Source organism: Gorilla gorilla, chromosome 8 (genome assembly GCF_029281585.2).
Source record: "Gorilla gorilla gorilla isolate KB3781 chromosome 8, NHGRI_mGorGor1-v2.1_pri, whole genome shotgun sequence".
In the NCBI taxonomy this organism is placed as follows: domain Eukaryota; kingdom Metazoa; phylum Chordata; class Mammalia; order Primates; family Hominidae; genus Gorilla; species Gorilla gorilla.
The window spans coordinates 64,389,155-64,412,740 of NC_073232.2; the positions used below are offsets into that span (position 1 = coordinate 64,389,155).

A 23,586-nucleotide genomic window follows, 5' to 3' on the forward strand; every position below is an offset into this window, starting at 1 on the left:
GTAAGTGAGAATATACGATATTTGGTTTTCCATCCCTGAGTTACTTCACTTAGAATAATGGTCTCCAACTCCATCCAAGTTGCTGCAAATGCCATTATTTCATTCCATTTTATGGCTGAATAGTATTCCATGTTGTATACATAATATATTTTCTTTATCCATTCGTTGGTTGATGGGTATTTAAGTTGGTTCCATACTTCTGCAATTGCAAGTTGTGCTGCTATAAACATGCATGTGCATGTGCCTTTTTTATACAATGACATTTTTTCCTTTGGGTAGATACCCAGCAGTGGATTAAATGGTATTCTATTTTAGTTATTTAAGGAATCTCCATAGTGTTTTCCACAGTGATTATACTAGTTTACATTCCCACTAGCAGTGTAAATGCTTTTTACCACATCCATGCCAACATTATTAAATGTTTTTAATAATAAATATTATTAAATATTTTTAATTTTTTTAAATTGTTGCCATTCTTACAGAAGTCAAGTGGTATCTCATTGTGGTTTTAATTTGCATTTCCCTGATAATTAGTGATGTTGAGGATTTTTTCATATGTTTGTTGGCTATTTGTATATCTTCTTTTGAGAATTGTTCATTCATGCCCTTTGCCCACTTTTTGATAGGATTGTTTTTTCCTTGCTGATTTCTTTGAGTTCCTTGAAGATTCTGTGTTGTAGGAAGTCAGGGACCCCGAATGGAAGGACTGGCTGAAGCCATGGCAGAAGAATGTGGATGGTGAAGATTTGAAGGACATTTATTAGTTCCCCAAATTAATACTTTTATAATGTCTTATGCCAGTCTTTACTGAATCTCTGAACATAAATTGTGAAGATTTCATGGACAACTATCACTTCCCCAGTCAATACCCTTGTGATTTCCTATGCCTGTCTTTACTTTAATCTCTTAATCCTGTCATTTTCGTAAGCTGAGGAGGATGTATGTCAACTCAGGACCCTGTGATGATTGCGTTAACTGTACAAATTGTTTGTAGAGCATGTGTGTTTAAACAATATGAAATCTGGGCACCTTGAAAAAAGAACAGGATAACAGCAATGTACAGGGAACAAGAGAGATAACCTTATAAACTCTGACTGCTGGTGAGCCGGGCAGAACAGAGCCATATTTCTCTTCTTTCAAAAGCAAATGGGAGAAATATCCCTGAATTCTTTTTCTCAGCAAGGAACATCCCTGAGAAAGAGAATTCATCCCTGAGGGTAGGCCTCTGAAATGGCCGCTTCAGGGGCAGCTGTCTTTTATGGTTGCAGCTGTAGGGATGAAATAAGCCCCAGTCTCCCGTAGCACTCCCAGGCTTATTAGGACTAGGAAATTCCTGCCTAATAAATTGTGGTCAGACCGGTTGCTCTCAAACCCTGTCTCCTGATAAGATGTTATCAATGACAATGCGTGCCCCAAACTTCATTAGCAATTTTAATTTCACCCCGGTCCTGTGGTCCTGTGATCTCGCCCTGCCTCCATTTGCCTTGTGATCTCTGTGACCCACACTCTATTCGTACACTCCCTCCCCTTTTGAAAATCACTAATAAAAACTTGCTGGTTTTGTGGCTTGTGGGGCATCACGGAACCTGCTGACATGTGATGTCTCCCCCGGACACCCAGCTTAAAAATTTCTCTCTTTTGTACTCTGTCCCTTTATTTCTCAGACTGGTCGACACTTAGGGAAAATAGAAAAGAACCTATGTGAAATATTGGGGGTGAATTTCGCCTGATATCTGGCTGAATTTCCCCTGATAATTCTGGATGTTAGTCGTTTGTCAGATGTATAGTTTGCAAATATTTTCTCCCACTCTGTGTGTTGTCTGATGATTATTTCTTTTGCTGAGCAGAAGCTTTTTATTTTAATTAGGTCCCATTCATTTATGTTTGCATTTGCTTTTGGGTTCTTGGTCATGAATTCTTTGACTACACCAATTAGAAGAGTTTTCCCAATGTTATCTTCCAGAATTTTTATGGTTTCAGGCCTTAGATTTAAGTCTTTGAACCATCTTGAGTTGATTTTTGTATAAGGTGAGAGATGAGGACCAGTTTCATTCTTCTACATGTGGCTTGCTGTTATCCCAGCACCATATGTTGAATAAGGTGTCTTTTTCCACTTTATGTTTCTGTAGCAAACCAGCTTAGTATATGAAATTATCTGATAGAAATAAACCGTCAAGGAAGAGCAGAAAGATTCAGATATAAAGATATATTTTGCAGAAATATTTAACATAGTAAAAACTGAAAGACACCTAATATTTTTACTTATGTAGTAACTTATTATATTTTATATGATGCTATATAAACTGTGTTTTCAAAGAATAATAATTGGCATAAGAAAGTTTATATGATGTTAACAAAAATCGGGTCACAAAATCATATACACTATAGGGAGGCATATACACCAAAGTGTTTAATGTTTCTCTGATTGGTAAGATTATGTAATTACGTGTGATCATTATGTTATTCTTTATATCTTTCCCATGTTGTTTTTGGAAATACACATAGAATTTTCATAGAAAAAAACTAATTAAAATTTACTAAGAAACAGGGGTGAAAATTAGTAAGTTTCATGTCGGCAGCAACAGAGCTAATTTTCAGCAATGCTAATCATGGTTAGTGGAGTTGGTGACCAGCATTGATTGTGATTCTTTAACACCCCTTCCATATCAGTTTTTAGCTCATTTAAATGTCGCTCCTAAGAAAGGAATGTTTTACTTTGTTTATATATCTAAATCAGATCCTATGATAGGTTCTGGCAGATATTGGCCTATAAGAAATGTTACAACTAAATAGGAGTTAAATAAATAATTGAGTATAGAAAATAGAGCTGCCCTCAGAAATACGTCTTAAAGACACAGGATGTATTCCTTGTGAATTGAAATAAGATGTTAATGACACAATCTGTGAAACCACATTGTGTGTCTATCAATTTTTCTGTTCAGCTTTATGCATTGACCTTTGTGCTGCGTGCAAGTATTCCATTCTGTTTTAATAAAAAACAGCCCGTACTTTAACTGATTACTGTTTAATGAGAAAGCTCTGTTGTAACCAAACAGGCAAAAGCTGCTTATTTAATTTAAAAACTTCAGTAACTATTTTCTCAAAACTTTAAGCAATCTTGGAAAACCAAATTCTTATCAGTTTTGAAACTGGCTTCTCAGGAAGAAAGAGTCTGCTAAAGAAAATCTACTGCCTGATTCTCTAACACTTATACAGATAACAAGTAGTTCTTAGAAGCATCCGTCCATTCTGATATTACTTCTCCAGTTTGGGCTTTTGACTTCCTGTTCCGTCTAATGTAACAGCTACTTACCTAGCCTTTTTTCTCTAGTCTGTCGCTACTCCTTTCAATCAATCCCATACACTACCACCAGATAAATATTTCTGAAGTACAACTCTTTTACGTCACCTTGATCACCAGCCTTAGTGGCTCCCCCACTGCCTATTAAACAAAACTCAAGCTCCTGAGCAAGACAGACAAGGCCCTCAGGACCCCAACCAACTTCCCAACCTCATCTTCCACTAGTTCCCAGAGCTGCATTCTATTTCATGGTTCCCTAACTGTGGTCCACATACTGGCAGCATCAGCATCACCTGAGAACTTGTTAAAAATGCACATTATTTCCCCATAGGGACCTACTGAGCCAGAAACTCTAGTTAGGGGTCCCAAAAACTTGTATTTTTGACAAGTCTTCTAGATGACTCTGATGTGTGCTGAAGTTTGAGAACCACTGCTCTAAACAAACTGTAGTTCCCTAAATACACCCAATCATTTTCCAAATGAATGAGTTTTCCAGTGCTGCTCTCTTACCTGGATGTGCCCTTTCCTCCCTATCTCCAGGTGGGTAAAAACCTGTTAATCCTTTCGGGCTAATGTTAATACCAACTCAATTGTCCCTTCCATGGTTTTCTCAACCAGAAGTAACCTCTTTATCTCTGAATGGTCATTGTACTTCTCCTGGAGCACTCACTTCAATTTCTCTCAAAATATGGTTAACCACATATTTCTTATTTTCTCTGCTAAAGTGTAGACTCTGAGGAAGGCATGTACTCTGTAACTTCCACAAGATGTAGGGTCACATCGTTACATAGAAAATATTCTACAGGTGTTTCTCCAAACATAAAATAAAATAATAAAATAAAATAAAATAAATATAACTACTGATAAACATTAAGGGGGTTGCCAGATTTAGCAACTTAAAATAAGAGATTCCCATTAAACTTGAATTTCAACAAAGAATTTTTTTAGCATAAGTATGTCCAAATATTGCATTGAACATACTTATAAAATTAGACTAAAAATTATTTGTTGTCTCTCTGAAATTCTAATTCAGCTGGGCATCCAACCCTTTATCTGGCAACCCTAGCAGTAGTCTTTGTATGTTATCTTGTCTCTATTCATATTTATCTCCTCACTACTACTACTGTCTCCAGGAAGCAGAAAAATAAAAATTAATTAACTTATATACCCAAATAAGTGTTTTACCTTAAAAAATCACTTTGGAAAAACATGTACTTATTCATTGACACTGATGTTGCCCAGAACATGTTTGAATTTCTTTTTTTTTTTTAAAAAAGAATTGCATGCACAACTCTCTTATTGGTTATATAAGAAAAGTAGCCTCATTATCTGAAACCTGTTTTTATCTGTTTTTATAGCTTACCTTATTTTTCAGCATTGACATCCTGTATCATTTTACTCTTTTTGAAGATCACATTTATCTTGAAAGGGTGAATAATTGCCACCATTGAAAATAATTTTAAGATATACTTACAACTTAAAAGGACAATTCCCAAATATATGCAAAACTGTTCATGAAAGCCCTCTGGATTAAATGCGTAGCTTCCAAGGTATTACTATGAAGACAACATTCAAAGACATGTCTCATGTCTGGTTCTCTTTGATTTTGTTTAAAGTCATATTTCCTTATAATCACTATTACTTGAAGATTCCAAACATACACCCATGCCATATCCCCATGCCATCAAACATTAAGTTCTTACAAACCAAAGCCCAAGTGCTATGGAATCTTACCAAAGATTTCCAGAGATAAGCAATAAAAAGAGGACACACAGTCAAACCAACTAATGTGTAGCCCATTTGCCACAGAATACCGTGATACATATGTGAATACTAATACATGTCCATGTATATTTTTCACATTGTACTTCCATACATACACATATTATTATTTGTATGTTTATGTATCTCTTTGACATACTTTGAAATAGGAACTTCTCTATCTTCTGAACCAAGCTTTTACAGGACATGGTACACAATATATGAAGCCAGAGAAGGCTCAATTTACAGTCAACAATTCGAGAATTTTGTTTGCTACATCATTGTAGTTAAAGTTCCTGGAGCATACTCAATCAACATTTTGGATGCAACCTTCAAATATCTTTAATGGAGAATTTACTTATGCTCTTGACATACACCAGGTTCAAAGCTTTTTGGCAATTTACTGTTCACTCTTTTCAATCTCATACAGGTGGGCAAAGAAAAGACAAAAGAAGGATGAAACAATTCATTGATAATATTCGTCTTTCCTCAAAAACAAAATGAATCAACATGACATGAGTGATGGAAGTTCCATGAAAATCAGTTTAAGCTTTCTGGAATTTGGAATTTAAAACCTAGTTTTCAAAGAAAATTTCCATATCAATGTTCAGTTCTTTGGGGCTGTTCTTCAAGTTCACTGATTCAAATTATAATATATTATGGATTACCATATTTGAGAATAATCCCAAAGTGATGTGACACTCTAAAAGGGAATTTTAACAGTTAATATCCTAATCATTCTAATAAACTCTAACTCTTCTCTTTCAACTCTACAAGAGCATTTTAATAGGTTGTTACCTTATTCAACTAGCACTAGCATTTATTCTTTCATAAATCAGCAGGAAATTTAAAAAATATCACTCCTTTTCTTGTATCAATGGACTATACTAATGAAATAACCACCAATCTACTTTATCATATACGTTACATGCACAGTAACTTTTGGATAAGAACAAGTCCATTTGAATTGCATGAGGACATAAAGAGAGCAAGATTTTATTCTTCCTTGTTTTTGTTTACAGTGTTTCCATAATAAAAGCAGTTCTATAAGTAATACCTTCCCAAGGAGTTTTGCCTGATGCTACCACAGATATGAATGGGTTAATTAGAGCAATGTCTGGAAGCTGAGACAGCCAAGAAGCAACTTCACCACTGAGGCGGAAAGAGCTGTAACTAAAAGTCCAGCCAGGCATGTAGAACCCAGAATCCAGAAAAAACAAACAAACAAACAAACAAAAACTGGAAAGGCAAGTCACTGGGATATCGTTGATATCAACATGAAACAAAGAGACTTGAAAATCAAGAAATTTTAGAAAGAGACAATGAAGATTGAGGAAGTCAGGAAATTGGCATCAATGAGGCCTGTTAAATAACTGAAGGGCTCAAACTATAAGCTTGCAGAAAAAGGGTTGAACATTAAACCCTAACCATACCAAGTTTATCAATGGAAGCCCCCATCCTACAAAGGCTTGTGTTCTGGGTGTGATTTTTTAGGAACAGTAAATAAAATAAGACAGAGTACAAATCTCTAAAAGTGGAATATAAGATAAAGACTTTTCTCAGGAAGAAGAAAGAATCCTTGCTAACAGCACTAGATTAATAATAAGATCAAGGACTCTTATGTGGGCTGATAGAGTTTAGTTCTGTGTCCCCATCCAAATCTCGTGTCAAATTGTAATCTCCATGTGTCAGGGAGGGGCTTGATGGGAGGCGATTGGATCATGGGGCCAGATTGCCCCCTTGCTATTTTAGTGATTTTGAGTGAGTTTTCATGAGATCTGATGGTTTAAAAGTGTGGGCACTTCCCCCTTCTCTCTCTTTCTTTTCTGTTGCCATGAGAAGACATGCTTTGCTTCTCCTTCCCCTTCTGCCACGATCGTAAGTTTCCGGAGGCCTCCAAGCCATGCTTACTGTTAAGCCTGTGGAACTGTGAGTCAATTAAGCCTCTTTTCTTTATAAACGACCCAGCCTCAGGTAGTTTTTAATAGCAGCGAGAGAATGGGATAATACATGGGCTTTATACTATGTCAAACTATTTCTTTTTAATTCAAGAATTTCATCCTTAGACAGGCAATAAAATGGAATTAATTAAGGGAAACGGAGATTCAGGAGCAAAGAACCAGGCAGAGCAAGCCACTGCTAACAAACATCAGAAGACCTGCCAGAGAACACTCAAGATCTCAATAAATATTATTTGATAAGGGTGTCATATGGTGTCATGCTTTAGTCAAGAATTTGATGATCGGTGATCCTCGGGTCACATGTGGCTCACAAATACGTTTTATCAGTCTATGCATTATTTTTAAAAATTTAATTAGTCCATAGCATATAGAAATCAGAATATTTCACATTAATCATAATAATAAAGTAATTTATATTTCCTTTTAAAAAATTAGAACGTCCTGGCCGGGCACGGTGGCTCAAACCTGTAATCCCAGCACTTTGGGAGGCCGAGGTGGGCGGATCACGAGGTCAGGAGATTGAGACCATCCTGGCTAACACAGTGAAACCCCGTCTCTACTAAAAACACAAAAATTTAGCCGGGCATAGTGGCGGGCGCCTGTAGTCCCAGCTACTCGGGAGGCTGAGGCAGGAGAATGGCGTGAACCCGGGAGGCGGAGCTTGCAGTGAGCCGAGATTGCACCACTGCATTCCAGCCTGGGCGACAGAGCCAGACTCCATCTCAAAAAAAAAAAAAAAAATTAGAAAATCCTAACCACACTGGCTTTAAATTCCCATCTACCGACACTCTGCTGAAGCTGAGTAGCTGCTGATCATTTCAAACAGGGGATCAGTTTGCAACAATCCCCACCTTCAGTCACATACTTCCCCTGCCAAGCCCTGAAGACATTTGTTCTAAACCTCTGCTTTAGAGAATGATGAGAATAAAATAAAATATTGGGGCTAATGTACAGTGTATAATAAGCTGCCAAAGAATGCGTTCTTAAGATATTCTTTGCATTAGACCAAAAACAACAAAAACAAAACTTGATCTTTACCTGGCATAAATGGGATGAACCTAGACAAGACTGAAAATAGACATGTGCCTGGAAATTTTTCTTGGATATGTACATGTTAGCTTTGTTTCAACAGTTATATTGTTTATCACTGAAATGGTTCAAATTCTATTCACTATCTTAGATTTCAACTATTTGGGTTCATTTTTGGAAAAGAAAATACAGTGAAAGGATGTGATGAGTACTTTTTTCCTTGCAACTATTTCATAATACCCCAAACAAAATTAATCTGGAGAAATACAGATATTTGATTTTAGGCTCTAGGAATATCTCAGAATCTAGAACTGTTGCAATCCAAAATTTTCCAAATGTAACAAAAGTTTTTTAAAAAATTAATCTTTCTCTGTAAAATCTGATGACCCATTGAAAATAATAATACTAAAACTTTGGATAGGGAAGAAATATAAACAGCCTGTTCAATAATTTCAAAATTCTCTCCATTTGTATTTAATAATATCTTCCTTTGGGATTCCAAAAGAATATACTTTATATCTTTGCTTGGAAAAGGTTGGGAAATGTTCCAATCCCTTGAAAATTTGCTGAGGAACATTTGCCACATCACGCTTATATATGCCAGTTTAAGTTATGACATATTTTGTAAACTGCAGTTTTAAAGAAAGAACAGCACAGTTCTTATCAAATAAGAAACAGACACAAAGTGTTCTTGTCTCATATATTATGGTGCTTGCTAAAATCTACATTCTAAATATTCTCTCTTAGAAATCAAATTAGTTTCTGATGGCTAAGTCTCACCTAAACCATTTTTTAAAATTCATATAATTTCTTGGTGACCAAAAATTGTCGGTACTTATACAGATAAGTATAATCACATCACATTGATTTCGGACTTGGTATTTGCTCTGAGTCTTTAATAATCTCCATGAGCAGAATTGATTTCTGATGGTATAACCCTGGAAAGTAGCACTCCCTGCAGAGATGGACATTTCAGCAGGAAATTGGAGCAATCTGCATTTCACCACAAGCATTTTTGCAGGGCATGCTCTCAAAGTCACTGTATTTCCCAGTCATTAGTGCTAGTCTAGAAATACACCATTTATGCAATATATCCAGACTCTTTTTAAATTCCCTAGAGAGACCATTGGTATTACCCAAAGGAATAAAAATTTTTTTTAAAAATTGTAGCACAACGTGAGAAAATAATCATCCAGGAGAGTAAAACATACATGCTAAAAAATCTTCAGAAAAAATAAAAAATGTATATAAAAATGTTTTACAAACCCCTTTCATATAAATGGCTATTGATCTCATATTCTAATATCCAAGCATCACAAAACTAAATCAGAATAGCAATTTAATAAATGCTTTCTATTCCATGGAATATTTTTTATTAATAGCGGTTTTCTGGCTCATATGGTGCTTTAATTGAAGTATGGAGCTGTTTCCAATGGAGTGAAGAGCAATGGAACTGGCAGGCAGCAGTTCACGCAATCAGTAAGAGCATGATCACAACCTCACTCTAATTAAAATGTTAGGTAAGAACTGGTGGTTGCACACATGTGAGTGTATGCATATGTGTGTGTATATACATATGTATACATATATAGAAAAACACCAATGTACAGAAATGTACTATATTTTAGATTTCACAATTTGCATAAACTAAATGGGTCATAATAAATAAGTCAAGCATATAAGCACTTAGGAGGGGTGACTACATAGCCCTAAAACCTATAAAATGTTTTCATAGTTTATACAGAGACACCTCCATATGGGGCCTGGCTATAATTCACATCTCAGCTTCTCAGCACCCACACATATAAAAAAGGGATGAGGGCCAGGCGCGGTGGCTCACGCCTGTAATCGCAGCACTTTGGGAGGCCAAGGTGGGTGGATCATCTGAGGTTAGGAGTTCGAGACCAGCCTGGACAACATGGTGAAACCCTGTCACTACTAAAAAAATACAAAAATTAGACGGGCGTGGTGACACACACCTATAATCCCAGCTACTCAGGAGGCTGAAGCAGGAGAATTGCTTGAACCCAGGAGGCAGAGGTTGCAGTGAGCCAAGATTGTGCTACTGCACTCCAGCCTGGGCAACAAGAGTGAAACTCCATCTCAAAAAAACAAAAACAAAAAGACAAAAGGGTTGATACCAACCCATAGGGTTACTGTAGAGGTAAAATGAAATAAGACAATGTATGTAAATTACTTAGCACAGTTCTCAGCACATGGTAAGGACAAAGTAAACGGGAATAATCACAGCTGTTGTTATGAGTATATTTTTCAAGAAAAAATACATCCTTGAGATATCTGCTAACCGATTTTCTTCACAAGAAATGGCATGCCTAAAACCTCATTCTCATGAAAGCTTTAGGTAACAACTGATGATTGTACATATGTGAGTATATGCATATACGTATAAGTGTGTATATATATAGGTACACACATATATAGAAACACACCCATGTACAAAAATATGCTGTATTTTAAATTTTACACTTTTCATATAGTAAATGTGTCTTAAGAAATAAGCCAAACATACAAGCACTTGGCAGGGGGCACCATATAGCCCTAAAAACTATAAAATGTGGATCCAAACCAAAATGCATTGAAATGACTAAAAGCAGAAACAAGAAGGAATATTCAAAAAGTAAAATATTGAACGTGAGGTTCACATCAAAGAACAGTGATCTGGCTAGCACTAAAGGGACTCACTCTTTCCTGAGATCCGCAATGCATTTCCTGGAGAAAAATAAGATCACAAAGGAGTGGTTTCCTTCACGGAGTAATGCACTGATTGCTGGCATTTGCCAAGTGGGTAGATTTGTAATAAGAATCGTGACAGTAATATTAATAACCACATATATTTGTTGAGCACTTACTATATGCCAGTAAGGGTTCTGAGAGCTCTGATGACCCAACAAAATATTTTCTGACTGTGGCCACACAGTCATTGAAGCAGGAGTACCGACCCATCCTCCACTGACTAGACTGTGGCAGGATTTACACCTCACAGAGGAGGAAGCAGAATGCACAGTGGAAGCTGAAAGGCAGAGTGACAATAGAGCAAGGCCAGCTTCTGCTGGGCTGAAGTTAAGCAATGACTGGGTAGGCCTTAAAATATATAAAGAAAATAAAGAAATAGAAGCTTTGAATCATTAGGTACTGACATGTGTCCACTTCCCTTTGAAAACCCTGAGCTATAAAAGCCAGAAAGAAAATCATTTATTTAGGATGTTGTCTCTTCTTAAAATGTCGAAGTCACATGCTTTGAATCTGGTAACCAAAGACATAAGAATGGTAAAAGTAGCTATTATTTTACCACAATCTCGACTTTTGAATGTTTTGCTGTATGTCTAAATTACTGAAAAAGAACCTACCCTGCAGGGATGGAGATATTGTTACATTTTATCCAAGGGAACATGCCATTTTGGGGTCCTGTCATGTCTGGAGAAGCCTTACACAGAAGTCACATATCAAGAAATGGACCCGATTAGCTCCCGTCTGTGCTTCGTGGTCATCCATAAGCCTTCCCTGTGGATTCATTTGTTTCCCCTTCACTGTCCCCACCTTCTTCCTGCCTTGGAAATGTGAGTATACTCTAGGTCCAGGCTTTAGCTCGTTAGCCTTCCTCCTAATTCCAATAGGGGACATATATTAAATTTACCAGCCTAGCATCCATACTCCTCTCTTTTGGCAAAAGAACCCTGATTTTCTTTGAATCTAACCTCCTCCTTATCCCCTTAGGTTTTGTTTAAGTGTAGGCTGGTGAGCACTATGCTCACTGCCCCTGATTCTAGGGAAGAGCCTAGTTCATCAGAATCACAGCGAATGGTTCAGGAATGGTGGAATGTTTCAAGTTTTTCCTGGCAGACTGAATCCTGGTAGTTACTCAGAACTTGGTGGAAAAAAAAAAAAAAATGAGCTTTCTTTCTGCAGAGTTGGCTAAGCTGGTAGAATGTGCCAGAAAAGCAGGGAGCTCACAAAGAACAAAAGCTAACACACAACAAAGCAGAGTTGAGAGTTAGAAATCCCTAACCCTGTAAGTATATTGATCCAGTCATGCCTAAAGCCAGCGCTGTTCCTGGATTTCTCTGTTACATGACCCAATATATTCAAACTTTAAGTCAGTTTCTGATGCATTTCTGTCACTTCCAACCCAAAGTATTCTGGTTAAAAATTTAGTTTTCATTAGATAAATATGTATTGAGATAAACATGTGCCAGGCATTTTGCTAAGAGCTGTAAATCTCTGACCCACACATGATTTTGCCTCTCACCCGCACATGCCGTCCTCTCTAATCTGTAACACTAGCTCTGCTAAACTTAAAATGAATTTGCATGTCTCCAGCTGTCTGATGGGCATCTCTAAGCACCCCACTGATGCTGCAAACCAAAACCATGTAACACAAAACTAATCATCTTCTCTCAAAAAAAAAAAAAAAAAAAAAACCCTTCTCTGAACTTTGCTATTTCAGTTAATGATGCCATCATTTTTTTAAAGCTCGACACCTAGGAATTTTGCTTTAAGCTATCTGAGCCCCTGTGTCCAATGAGTTATCTTGTCCTGTCAATTCTTCAAAATTTATCTCTTTCTTCTCTTCATGTGAATTTTTTTAATTTTAATTTTGAATTTTTATTTATACTTAAGCTACTTTACTGCTTGACTACTTTTTCTCTCTCACATCCCATTCTACACATGGTTTGAAAATTAATCTTTATAAACATTGATTTTTTTTATGTCAAAATCCTGCCCATAGAGTTTCAATAGCTTCCCCCATAGTCCAACGTCTTATCCCGGACTGGACAGTCTCTACCATCTCCCTTACTTTCTAGTTCCCCGATTTCATTTTTTCTACTCCCACTGAGAGAATGCCTCATCAGACTAATCTATCACTCCTAGAGTAAATCTAACTTTTCTTTCTTAGTGCATCTTCCTGGATTGGATCTGTGTCTTTCTATTTGTCTATGTTCTACTCCTCCTTCAATTCCCAGTCCAAGTTTTCCTTTCTCTATGAAGTAGTCTCCAAACATCATGGCCCTCTTCACTGAACTTTCCTGAAGTCTGAGGGCATTTATTATTTGTAGTGCTCATCTGGCATATGGCACAGACTATCTCATATTCTTCTGTTTGCCTATCCTTTATGTAGCCTTTCTACCACACTATCTCAGTACATGGGACCAGACCATGTCTACATGTTACCTAGAAGTACAGTACATTCATCTTGGAACACACAACAATGCTTAAACAAGTTTTATAGCTATGGGAATGAAAAATCTCAGGATTTATTTGCTTATTCTTTTGTTGAGTACTAAAAAAAAGTGGGCTTTATCTCATAATATTTACTAAAAGGAAAAACTTGTAATCAAGTAATCATAGTAATTTAAAACTCCTCTGTGAAAAGTTCTAAGAAGCAGAGGTCTGTGGGGGCTCTTGGGAAGACAGAGATCTCTTCCCTGAGAAAGGAGAAAATCAAAGTGGTTTGTTTCAGCTGTTTTTCAGCTGAAGACACTCTATTGGGTACAATTTATCTTCACTTGCAAGTACAAGTAGGAGCAGAATGACATTTTTTAAAAAAAAGCACTGGGGACATTTTGTAAATAATGTGGAAAATAACACTGGACTAAATGGATCTATGTTTGTGATCTGGACCCATTAGAAGTCTTCTCTGGGCCCTTATTTCCCTCATCTGCAAAAGGAGGTGGCTATGACTGATGATTATCTACAGAACATGTATGTCTCCTTTTCCTCCTCTCAAATGAAACCCCAGCTTTAGTAAGTTGACGTTCACCATCATGTGACTCAGGAAAGTAGACCCTTATTCCCAGTCCCAAAGATGGTCAGGATCTCTTTATATAAATCACAGTATTTGCTCATCTCTGGCATAAGGCCTAACCATTTAATAAAAGTGCCTCAGCTGGGAAGCACCTGGGAAGTTACTTCCTCCCGAAAAAACAGTGCAGGAAAGAACGACTCTCTCACAGCTTTCTCTGAACATCAAAGGCATGGCTACTGCATCCACCTTATTGACAATCTCAGCAGAAAAAGCAATGCTTTGTAGAGACCAAATCCAAATCCCAAGAACATCAGGGAAACTGTCATACTACACCCAGAGTCCAGCCTACCTCAAAAATCCTTATGTGAGATGATAAATAAATGTCCTTGTTTAAGCCAGTTTGAGACGGTTCGAGCAGAGTTTTCTGTTATCTGCTCCCAAAAGCATCCTGGCTGATTCTTGAGAGAGCCTGGACTACACAAGCCCTTGCAGTTCTAAAATTCTGTGTTTCTACATGTTTAAATGATTTATTTTACTACAAAGATATGAGCCATGAAATCAATTGCTTAAACCTAGAAATTAAGACATCTGTTTGCCAAGTGAAGTGAATGAATGAGGTAATTCCCAGCTCTTCATAGTCAAAACATATGTAGAAATTGAATTCCACAAATTATTTATATTCTTAAAATTCTGTATGTTTATATAAATTATTATTACTGCTTATACTTGGCACTTAATATTGATTTAATTCAATGTAAAGCATTCATATATGCTGGAAGGCCACTGCATTATTGAACAAATTATTTTATCACGTTTTTATTTTAAAATCATCACTTACATCCATAGTTGAGAAAACAGAAATCACTCTAATTCTGACTAACAAAATCGATGTTATTATTTGGGGCATTCCGTCCTGAATTACATTTCCTTCAGTTCATCAAAGGGAACAGAATCCGAATGTTTGTCATATTATTAATCTGGGCCAAAGAGCATACCATAGATCTATTTTTGACTGCTACCTGTCCCTCAGGTAACATAAATTTGGTTTCAATGAAAATCTCAGTTTTTCTTCCCAAGTCTCTTTATAAATTATAATTTCAGTCTAAAGAAATAAATAATGACTTAGTTGCTTTCCATCTTTATACAACATCTAAAATCACTATGAATACAAATGAACACATCCCAGGCTAGTCAGGTACTTTAGCTCAATTAAGTATAAATCCAAATTCTCTAAGGAAAAACAATGAATTAATTAATTTTGCATTCCATAGCTTTCTTTGCTGCTATGTAAGGTGTTGTTATTGTTTTACTAGTCTGTGATTACAAAATTCACTCCTTAGATTGACTTGTTTCCCCTTACTGAATTGCCTGGTGAAAAGGTTGAACAGAATGGCTAATTTGGAGCCCTATAGGAAGGTTTGGATCAGACTGAGAGTACTTAGCCTGCAGTACAATAATTTCCCTTATGACTAATGCAAAAAATCTAATAATCTAATATTTTCACAATAACATGCAAAAATGTATACATTGGATAACAATATGAGTGAGACATGAAAATTAGAACACTTTATAGGTGTACAAAATACTAAAAGAGCTAAATTTTCCTAGGAAAATTATGTTAGAATACTTATAAGCTTGTAAATCAAAAGAAACTCTTGGAAAAATCAATCAATGCTTCAACTATAAAATTTCTTTAAACAATCTATTCCAATCCAAATGGTAAAATCTTGAATATAGTGTGTGTGTATGTGTGTATAATATTAAACACTTTGATCTTACATCGCTTTTATTTGCAACTGCCACTCAGTTGAAACATTAAAAGTTCATGAGGATGAACTGTCAAATTTATCCATAATGATCATAGTTTGTGCTGCCCTTTCAAAAAACATGGCAACATTTTTCTTCCAAGCTGTTTGATTTACAACAGAAAAACAATATGCGACTGTTGATATCACAGATTCCTTTTGAGAAGAAAAATAACTTCAAATCTTTTGATGATAATAGTATAAGATCTAAGTTCCTTTGACACAACACATTTTGCATTTACAAAGATTAAAGGGATGCAAAATTCTAAAGTCTTTCAATCCTGATGGGCACTTCTATGTTCTGGCCTCCTCTGCACCTCGCTGATGAAATAATAAGTCGAAGCAATGGTTCTGAAGCCTTCAAAGTGAACATGAAGTACAATACAGCATAGGAAAGTCAAAATTCTTCCCCTTCTCTTGCCAACCCTGACTTCTCTGAGACTTGCTGATCGGATTCAGAAAGTAGAATTTGAACATAACTGGCTTGGAGATGAATGAAATATGTAACATCCAACTCAGAGTTTAAATAAAACTCTTTAATCTCAAAATCAGACTGGATACCTTGTGGTAGAAGGGGATGTCTATTGGGGGAAAAGATGAGTTCTCTTTCCCAAATTAAGCCAGGGAAGGGAAACTTGTAATCTTATAAAATCAACCTTATAAAACAGCTACATTTGAACTTCATCAGCACAGAAGGTTTACAAGGAATAACACTGATCTTGATTTGTAGTTTTCTAACCTCTGGTAACATTTGGTGAAGTAGTTCTTCCTTTCCAAAAAATGGTGGACTGATTAGGTGAATTATTTCTGAAGTGATTGATTTGCCTTTTTATCTTCATTAGCAATATAGTGCTGTTTCCTGCACAAATCTAAATGAGAATACTTTCATGATTTCTATAGTTTCCCTGCTTTGCCATACTAATATTGATAACTGTAGCTCTCTGATGAATTGAAAACCTAAAAAGGGCAGAATTTGCAAGTGAAATATACTCAACTGGTGTAGAGGGACTGTAAAAATCTCTGCCAATGATTTTAATTATGAATGGGTCTCACTGGTGGGTTGGTTTGATAATCATGCATGGCTCATCTCCTGCCAGAATGCCTTTCATTTTATCAAAATCATTCCCCTCCTCTGTTTTTTCTTGCTTCTGATCCAAACAACGATTGCCAGTTTCAAGCTTTTACTTTATTCCAGACCTTACACCAGGAGCTTAATATGTTTTCTTTTTAACCTTGAAGATAACATTACAGTACATTTCTATTTCCATTTAAAGAATGAAGAAACTGCCATTCAGAACTATTCAATATAAAGCAGCTAAGAGGTTGGATTTAGATTTAAACTCTGGTCTGTCTGGTTCAAAATTTCATGTTTCTCCTAACACTACACTACTATAAGAAGTGTTCAAGTCAATAAGGGCAATTATTATGTAGAGAGTTGAGAGAATGATAATCCAAACTCTCACTATTTCATGAAAAAAAGAACAGAACTTACTAAGGATTTTTTTTTTTGTTTTGCATTACCATCAGTGCAATAAAGTAAGAAGTCTCTGCTCAAATGAAATAGAGTTTATCTGTTTTCTGAAGAATTTGATAAAGTTTATAAAACAATTTTCTAGCAATGTAACTTTGAGCTCTCTATTACAAAAAACATGCATTTTATATTTGGGTTTAAAAATAAGCACCAAGTGTTGGATAAGTACTTATCTCTGTGTTGGTATGTATTTATAGTAAAGACATTTAAAAAATCAATGAAATTTATTCCAAATAACAAAAGTGTTATCACCTGAAGACTTGCAATTCCTAGTCTATTAGAAGACAAATACTATACAATAGAGCACTCAGATTCCAGACTTTGTTTTTTGTTTTTGTTTTTGTTTTGCTTCTGTCATCTGTGGGGCTCATTGTGCCAGTATATGGTCTGATCTGACATAGCTGGAGTTTTCCTCAAAAGCGAAGACAGTCATGCATGTGCACACACACACACACAAATTACATTAGACTAATAACATATATATGCGATAGTATGCAATATACTGCATATTATCTGCAACATAAATATGCAAGTAATATGCTACTTATTGCTTGAGTCTTCATTTATTAATAGCAGCAGTAAATTATGATTATATCAATGTCTCATGTTTACGGCCAATATATAACAGGACTGGAGAGAACTTTCAGCATTCGGTAGCTGATTAACTCAAGATCTAGGAGAAGCTGTTGCATCTGTGAACCACAAAACTTCCGTACACATTTTGAGTAGAGTTATGTCTTTTATTCCAAGTATTTAAGAGCCAGAGGTTGATTCTTAGCAGAATTCTATATCAGAAGTATACCAATTAGCTAGTATGTTACCTCTTCCCAAGGAGTGAGTTCTTAAGAACTTTATGGGGTAAAAAATACCTTTTAGATTATATAGTAGAAAATGACCATTTTTTTTCTGTGTTCCTAAAGATTTCTTCATATAAGTTGAACTTTATTCAATTACCATTTGATCACTTCTAATATGAGGGTCTTTAATGACCTTAATTATAATTTTATTTAAAATATGCAGATATAAAGGAACACTGCACATTCAGCTGGGTGCCTGGCAGATACAATAAGCTGTTCCAAATGGAAATGAATTACACATATCCTTCCAAGTGGTATTTCCTCTTGTAGGTCAATCCATGCTCACAAAGAGTTCATGGCTAAAAAATGCTTTTAAGAGGATTGACACCTTGTAGAGAAAGAGAAATTTACAACTTCCTGCCAAGACTTGATTCTGTCAGACTAAAGATGCAACTTGCAGATGTCCTTGCCAATTTATGAAACAGGTGCCTGGTCTGCCTTAAAGGAAAACATGACGTGACTCTATATTAAAATAGGAAAAGGAAGCAATGCAATTTGTTGTTTACCATGTGTTATTATGGGAAATCTATTATAAAAGGTGGAACACATGGGTTCATGTGTATCAGTGAAGCAGTCAGAAAAACTATCCCTTATTTAAGACATAATATCACAATAAACATTCAGGAAGTAAAATCTGTCTGTAGAGTTGGGCAGGAGGCAATACACAATAACATAAAAAGGAGGGGAAAACATCGCAGTGAAGAGCTCTAGTTCTGTATTCTCCCAGCACCTCAGCTTTCTTATCTATAAAACAGGAATAACAGTAACACTACCAACACAGGGTGTAGGGCTGGAAGGCATAGAGAGGGCTTCACATACACTAGGAGCTCAATACCAGTTCTTCTACTTCCTCCTCCTTTTACAACTATCACTGTAATAATGTGAGTAAAGGGTTTTGCATGGCCTGTCAAAGGAGATGCATTTCTCATCCCTTCATTACTCTTGCACAATTCCATTTTGTCATAGATAGAGTTTTGCACAGTCACTTGTCAGAGATAGAAAGGCAAGTGCTTTTCTAAGCTGAAAAAGGTACAAACTTTAGAAAGAAAGGATAGTGTGTCCCTGACTGCTTTTGGAAAAGTGAATTCCAGTGAACCTCCTTGCTTCGGTAGTAAGCTGGGAGACACAACACATTCAGAGAGAAAACAGCGGACAAAATCATCCATCAAAGTCTGAGACTGGGAATTCACCAGTCTCCATGAAAGGTCTTTGCTTTTGCATGACAGGTTATTCCATCATTCTGAAACATACTTCCCACTTTCCCATGGGTTAAACTTGTTCTATGATCAGTAGTCCAATTCAGGTTTCAAGCAATCATTCACTCTTAGTTCTTTCAAATGTCATAAATTGATACGCTGCTAAACATTAGTTTCTCATAGAACGTTTCCTAGTATTTCTCAAACTGTGATCATTTTTATGCCACCAAATATTCATTTTCTTGCCAAAAGCAAGATAAATTTAGATATCTGCCTTCTCCCAAGGTATACTGAATAAATTGGTCTTTTGCCAAAAGGCTGTTTAGGGTAGGTTGGGGAGTTAAACCACAGCAACCGTGCGATGAGAGGGACAAGCCTCACTTTTCCATTCAGTACCTGTAGGCTCATGATGTCAGTAAGCCTTCCAGGGTCTCAGTTTTCTCCTCTAATAAACAAAGTACCCTAGATGATAAGAATTACATAAATGCATGTGGATATGTTCTAAGCTATGAAGCATCATCTAACATATTACTTATGCTTTTAAAGGCACTTAAGCACAATATGACATTTTAGAGTTCATAATTACAAATGTGTCACCTGGAATACAAAAATGACAAATATGCCCGGTTATTAGAATGCACACTTTACAATGATAGCAGTGTTTGTCATGTTCACTGGGCTGCAGAAACACTGGAACAGTGCCTCACACATAGTAGATGCTCAATCACTACTGTTGAATGAAAAAATGTATAGTGTCCTTTGTTAAAGATAACAATTTATAATATGCTGCTACTTGCGATTATTTTAATAAATGGTCGTATTTTTTCATTTATGTTCTGTCTCCTTTCTAGGGAAAGTTGAATTGTTTTGCAAATAAAATTACAAAATCTGAGTCTAACACTATTAGCATTCAAAATATCACCTAAAATATGTCTGATTAAAATATGTCAATTAAATTTAATTTACTTTAAATAGCCAAGAGAATAGGAACAACATATACAGCCATTTATAAACAGCAAATAAGAAATGACAGTTTCCAGATTTATATTTTCTACATATTTTAAAAATTCCTATGACATTCACATGTTCTCACATGTTCTGTATGTCAAAAACTTTTCAAGTTAATATTCAGTGCATTTTCTAATGTTGATAATTCTATAATATATGCGTTGCTTAATGTCCACTGATTTGGATCCATGGGGATGACCCCATTACTAACATTTTCTTATAAGCTATTCTTTCAAACTATATATTACAACTTTTTAAACTAAAATTTTTTTGCCCCTAGTTTTTTGTAGAGAATGATTTTTAAATGTAAGTTAACCATGGCTGCTATTTTAAATACAGCATTAACTGTCTTCCTCGCCTCTTAAAAAAAATTTATCATGTTTTTAAAAATTTTATAAATGATAAATTTGCATTAAACCTTATATTGCTTTTAATCTCCATGAGCCAGATAAAATTTCACCTTCGGTTGTATTTAATTTTGTCTGTAATCTGACCGGGGTCTTGATTACTCAATCACCAATTTCTCAGGCCAATTAACATTTACAACATCTTTAGAATATGAGGGATGCTTTTTATAAGAAGAATAAATTTTATTTGATATAATGTAATTAAAGCATTTTACCTTAGTTGTAATGATCATTAGTTGTTTTTTTTTTTGTAATTTCTATGTAGCCATCTACATGACATAGAATTTGTTATACTGTAGTTGCAATAGAGAATAAATTTCACAATGTTCCATGCACTTTTATATGAAACTTTAAATTGCACTATTTCAGTTAGCACTTCTCTAAATATATAAATGCAGTTCAATAAAGTTTGCCATAGAGACCATTTCTGTGATCAGAGTTTTCTCATCATAAAAATTAAGAGAATGAACTAAATGGATTCTGTTAATTTTAACCATATGATACCATAATTGTACAAACCTGATTTAATGCTGACTTTTCGACAACTGCAAATGTACTTAGATGAGAAAATGTGAAGTTGAATATAATATCATGGTTACAAATGCACAGACCATTTTGAATTGCAGGTCTAAAAGAGCGATTTTTTAAATAAAACATTAATAATAATATGCAAACTATTCTCTTCCAACCCAAATATCACCAATATTTTGATATGCACTTGAAACAAGACCTAGAAGAAACATAAATATTACAATCCATCTTATCTCCGGAAGATCTGGATGTATGAATATTTGATCCTGACTTTCTCATACTACATTGAGCAGAGAATTAATATGTATTGAGTGTGCCCTATAGGTCAATAACTGTCCTGGGCAGCCTGAGAACATTTTCAGGAGCAACCCTTAAAGCTTAACAATGTATGTAGTTTAGTTTTTCAACAGCCACAGATAAATTCAGTCTGTCTAACTTTCTACCTAAGGGTTCATTTACTCCCTTTTATGATTGTTGTTTAACATTTCCCCTACCACTTTGCCGTTACCTTTATTGTTGTTGTTAACAGACACGGTAATTCAAGTTATAGCAATGTAAGCAGGCAGACACAAACTGAAGATTACACGAGAGAGTTGAGAAAGAGTCCAAGCTGAAGTGAACTTCATGCACAGGTAGAAAACGGAAATCAGTAAACGACTTGGCCAAAAGTAGGAAAAAATCAATTTAGTTTTTAAAAGAATGGAAGAGGCTCTCGGCTTTCGGCTCGGAGGAGGCCAAGGTGCAACTTTCTTCGGTCGTCCCGAATCCGGGTTCATCCGACACCAGCCGCCTCCACCATGCCGCCGAAGTTCGACCCCAACGAGATCAAAGTCGTATACCTGAGGTGCACCGGAGGTGAAGTCGGTGCCACTTCTGCCCTGGCCCCCAAGATCGGCCCCCTGGGTCTGTCTCCAAAAAAGGTTGGTGATGACATTGCCAAGGCAACGGGTGACTGGAAGGGCCTGAGGATTACAGTGAAACTGACCATTCAGAACAGACAGGCCCAGATTGAGGTGGTGCCTTCTGCCTCTGCCCTGATCATCAAAGCCCTCAAGGAACCACCAAGAGACAGAAAGAAACAGAAAAACATTAAACACAGTGGGAATATCACTTTTGATGAGATCGTCAACATTGCTCGACAGATGCGGCACCGATCCTTAGCCAGAGAACTCTCTGGAACCGTTAAAGAGATCCTGGGGACTGCCCAGTCTGTGGGCTGTAATGTTGATGGCCGCCACCCTCATGACATCATCGATGACATCAACAGTGGTGCTGTGGAATGCCCAGCCAGTTAAGCACAAAGGAAAATATTTCAATAAAGGATCATTTGACAACTGGTGGAAAAAAAAAAAAAAAAAGAATGGAAGAGGAAGACAAGAGAAACAGAAGAGAGAGAAAAGAACACCATCAGAGCAAATTTAGAGGCCAGAAATGAAAGAAAAGACACAGCAATATGGGATATAGGTGGGGCTGCATTTGCTCATTCATTGATGTATCATTCATTCTACAAATTTAGCAGGTGCCTTCTATGGGGATGCACTATGCTGGCCCCTGAGGATTTGGGAATAAACAAGTTAAACAATGTCCTGTCCTCAGGGTAATTAGCTGAAAAGGCAAACAATTTTTGTTTTATATATTTAATTGTTAAGGGCATAAATTTTGCTGGATATTTACTTAAACTTAATATCTCATGGAAAGTAATGTTTACTCTGAATTTTTTCCTTGAATATTTCCTTCTCCTCAAATGCATATGAAAAGGACCAGGAAATGTGTTTTGCTCATGTAATTCTTTAATCTCCTTTATTTTCAGATTTAAATAGATATCTAAGTTTCAGATGCACAATTAATTCCTTTCTTCTCTTGCATTTTTGAGTAACAAATGATGAGTATGGAGGGAAAATTGGTTCAATAAACATAATAATAAAAACTGTCAGTATACTTGAATCATTTTCCCAGTGCACCAAAAACTAATTGAGCTCTAACACACAAAGTTGACCTGTAGGAAGAAGCAGGGGTTTTTTCATCTTCTTGACTACTATTCTTGTCTCTTTCACAGTCTTATCAGCCACGTGAGAACCATACATTTATTACTCCATTCATCTTCTTGTACAATTTACCTTCTCATACCTTTTCCCTTCTCTTTTCAAATTATGTCTTGGTCCCAAATCCAGAATCCACAAATGCATGGTCATGAAACAAATCCAGACCATAGAAATGTTGCTTTCCGGTCCCCAAGGTTTAAAAATGTTTCATTTTGTTAGCTGCCAGTGTTTAAGAACTGGAAGATATAACATACATTTCCCAAGGTACATGTTCTTCTGAAAACTGGGAAGATTTGGCCACAGGGTATCAATAAGGGGCTGAATAGCGGTGAACAAGAGCTCTCCAATTCGCCACAGTCCCCAATTCTCCTATTCGTGCCTGAGTCTGAGGCC

General features: G+C 36.1%; 2 protein-coding genes across 4 annotated transcripts in view; one reads left to right on the top strand and one right to left on the bottom strand.

The window, feature by feature from the left end:
* PRKG1 (protein kinase cGMP-dependent 1) overlaps positions 1–23,586 on the bottom strand; it is a 1,413,735-nt gene that overhangs the window by 1,019,103 nt on the left and 371,046 nt on the right. The window lies entirely within an intron of this gene.
* LOC134759211 (large ribosomal subunit protein uL11-like) lies at positions 12,657–22,485 on the top strand. Its single transcript, XM_063710080.1, has one exon. It carries the CDS (start codon positions 21,949–21,951, stop codon positions 22,444–22,446), a length of 498 nt encoding a protein of 165 aa, XP_063566150.1. The 5' UTR covers positions 12,657–21,948; the 3' UTR covers positions 22,447–22,485.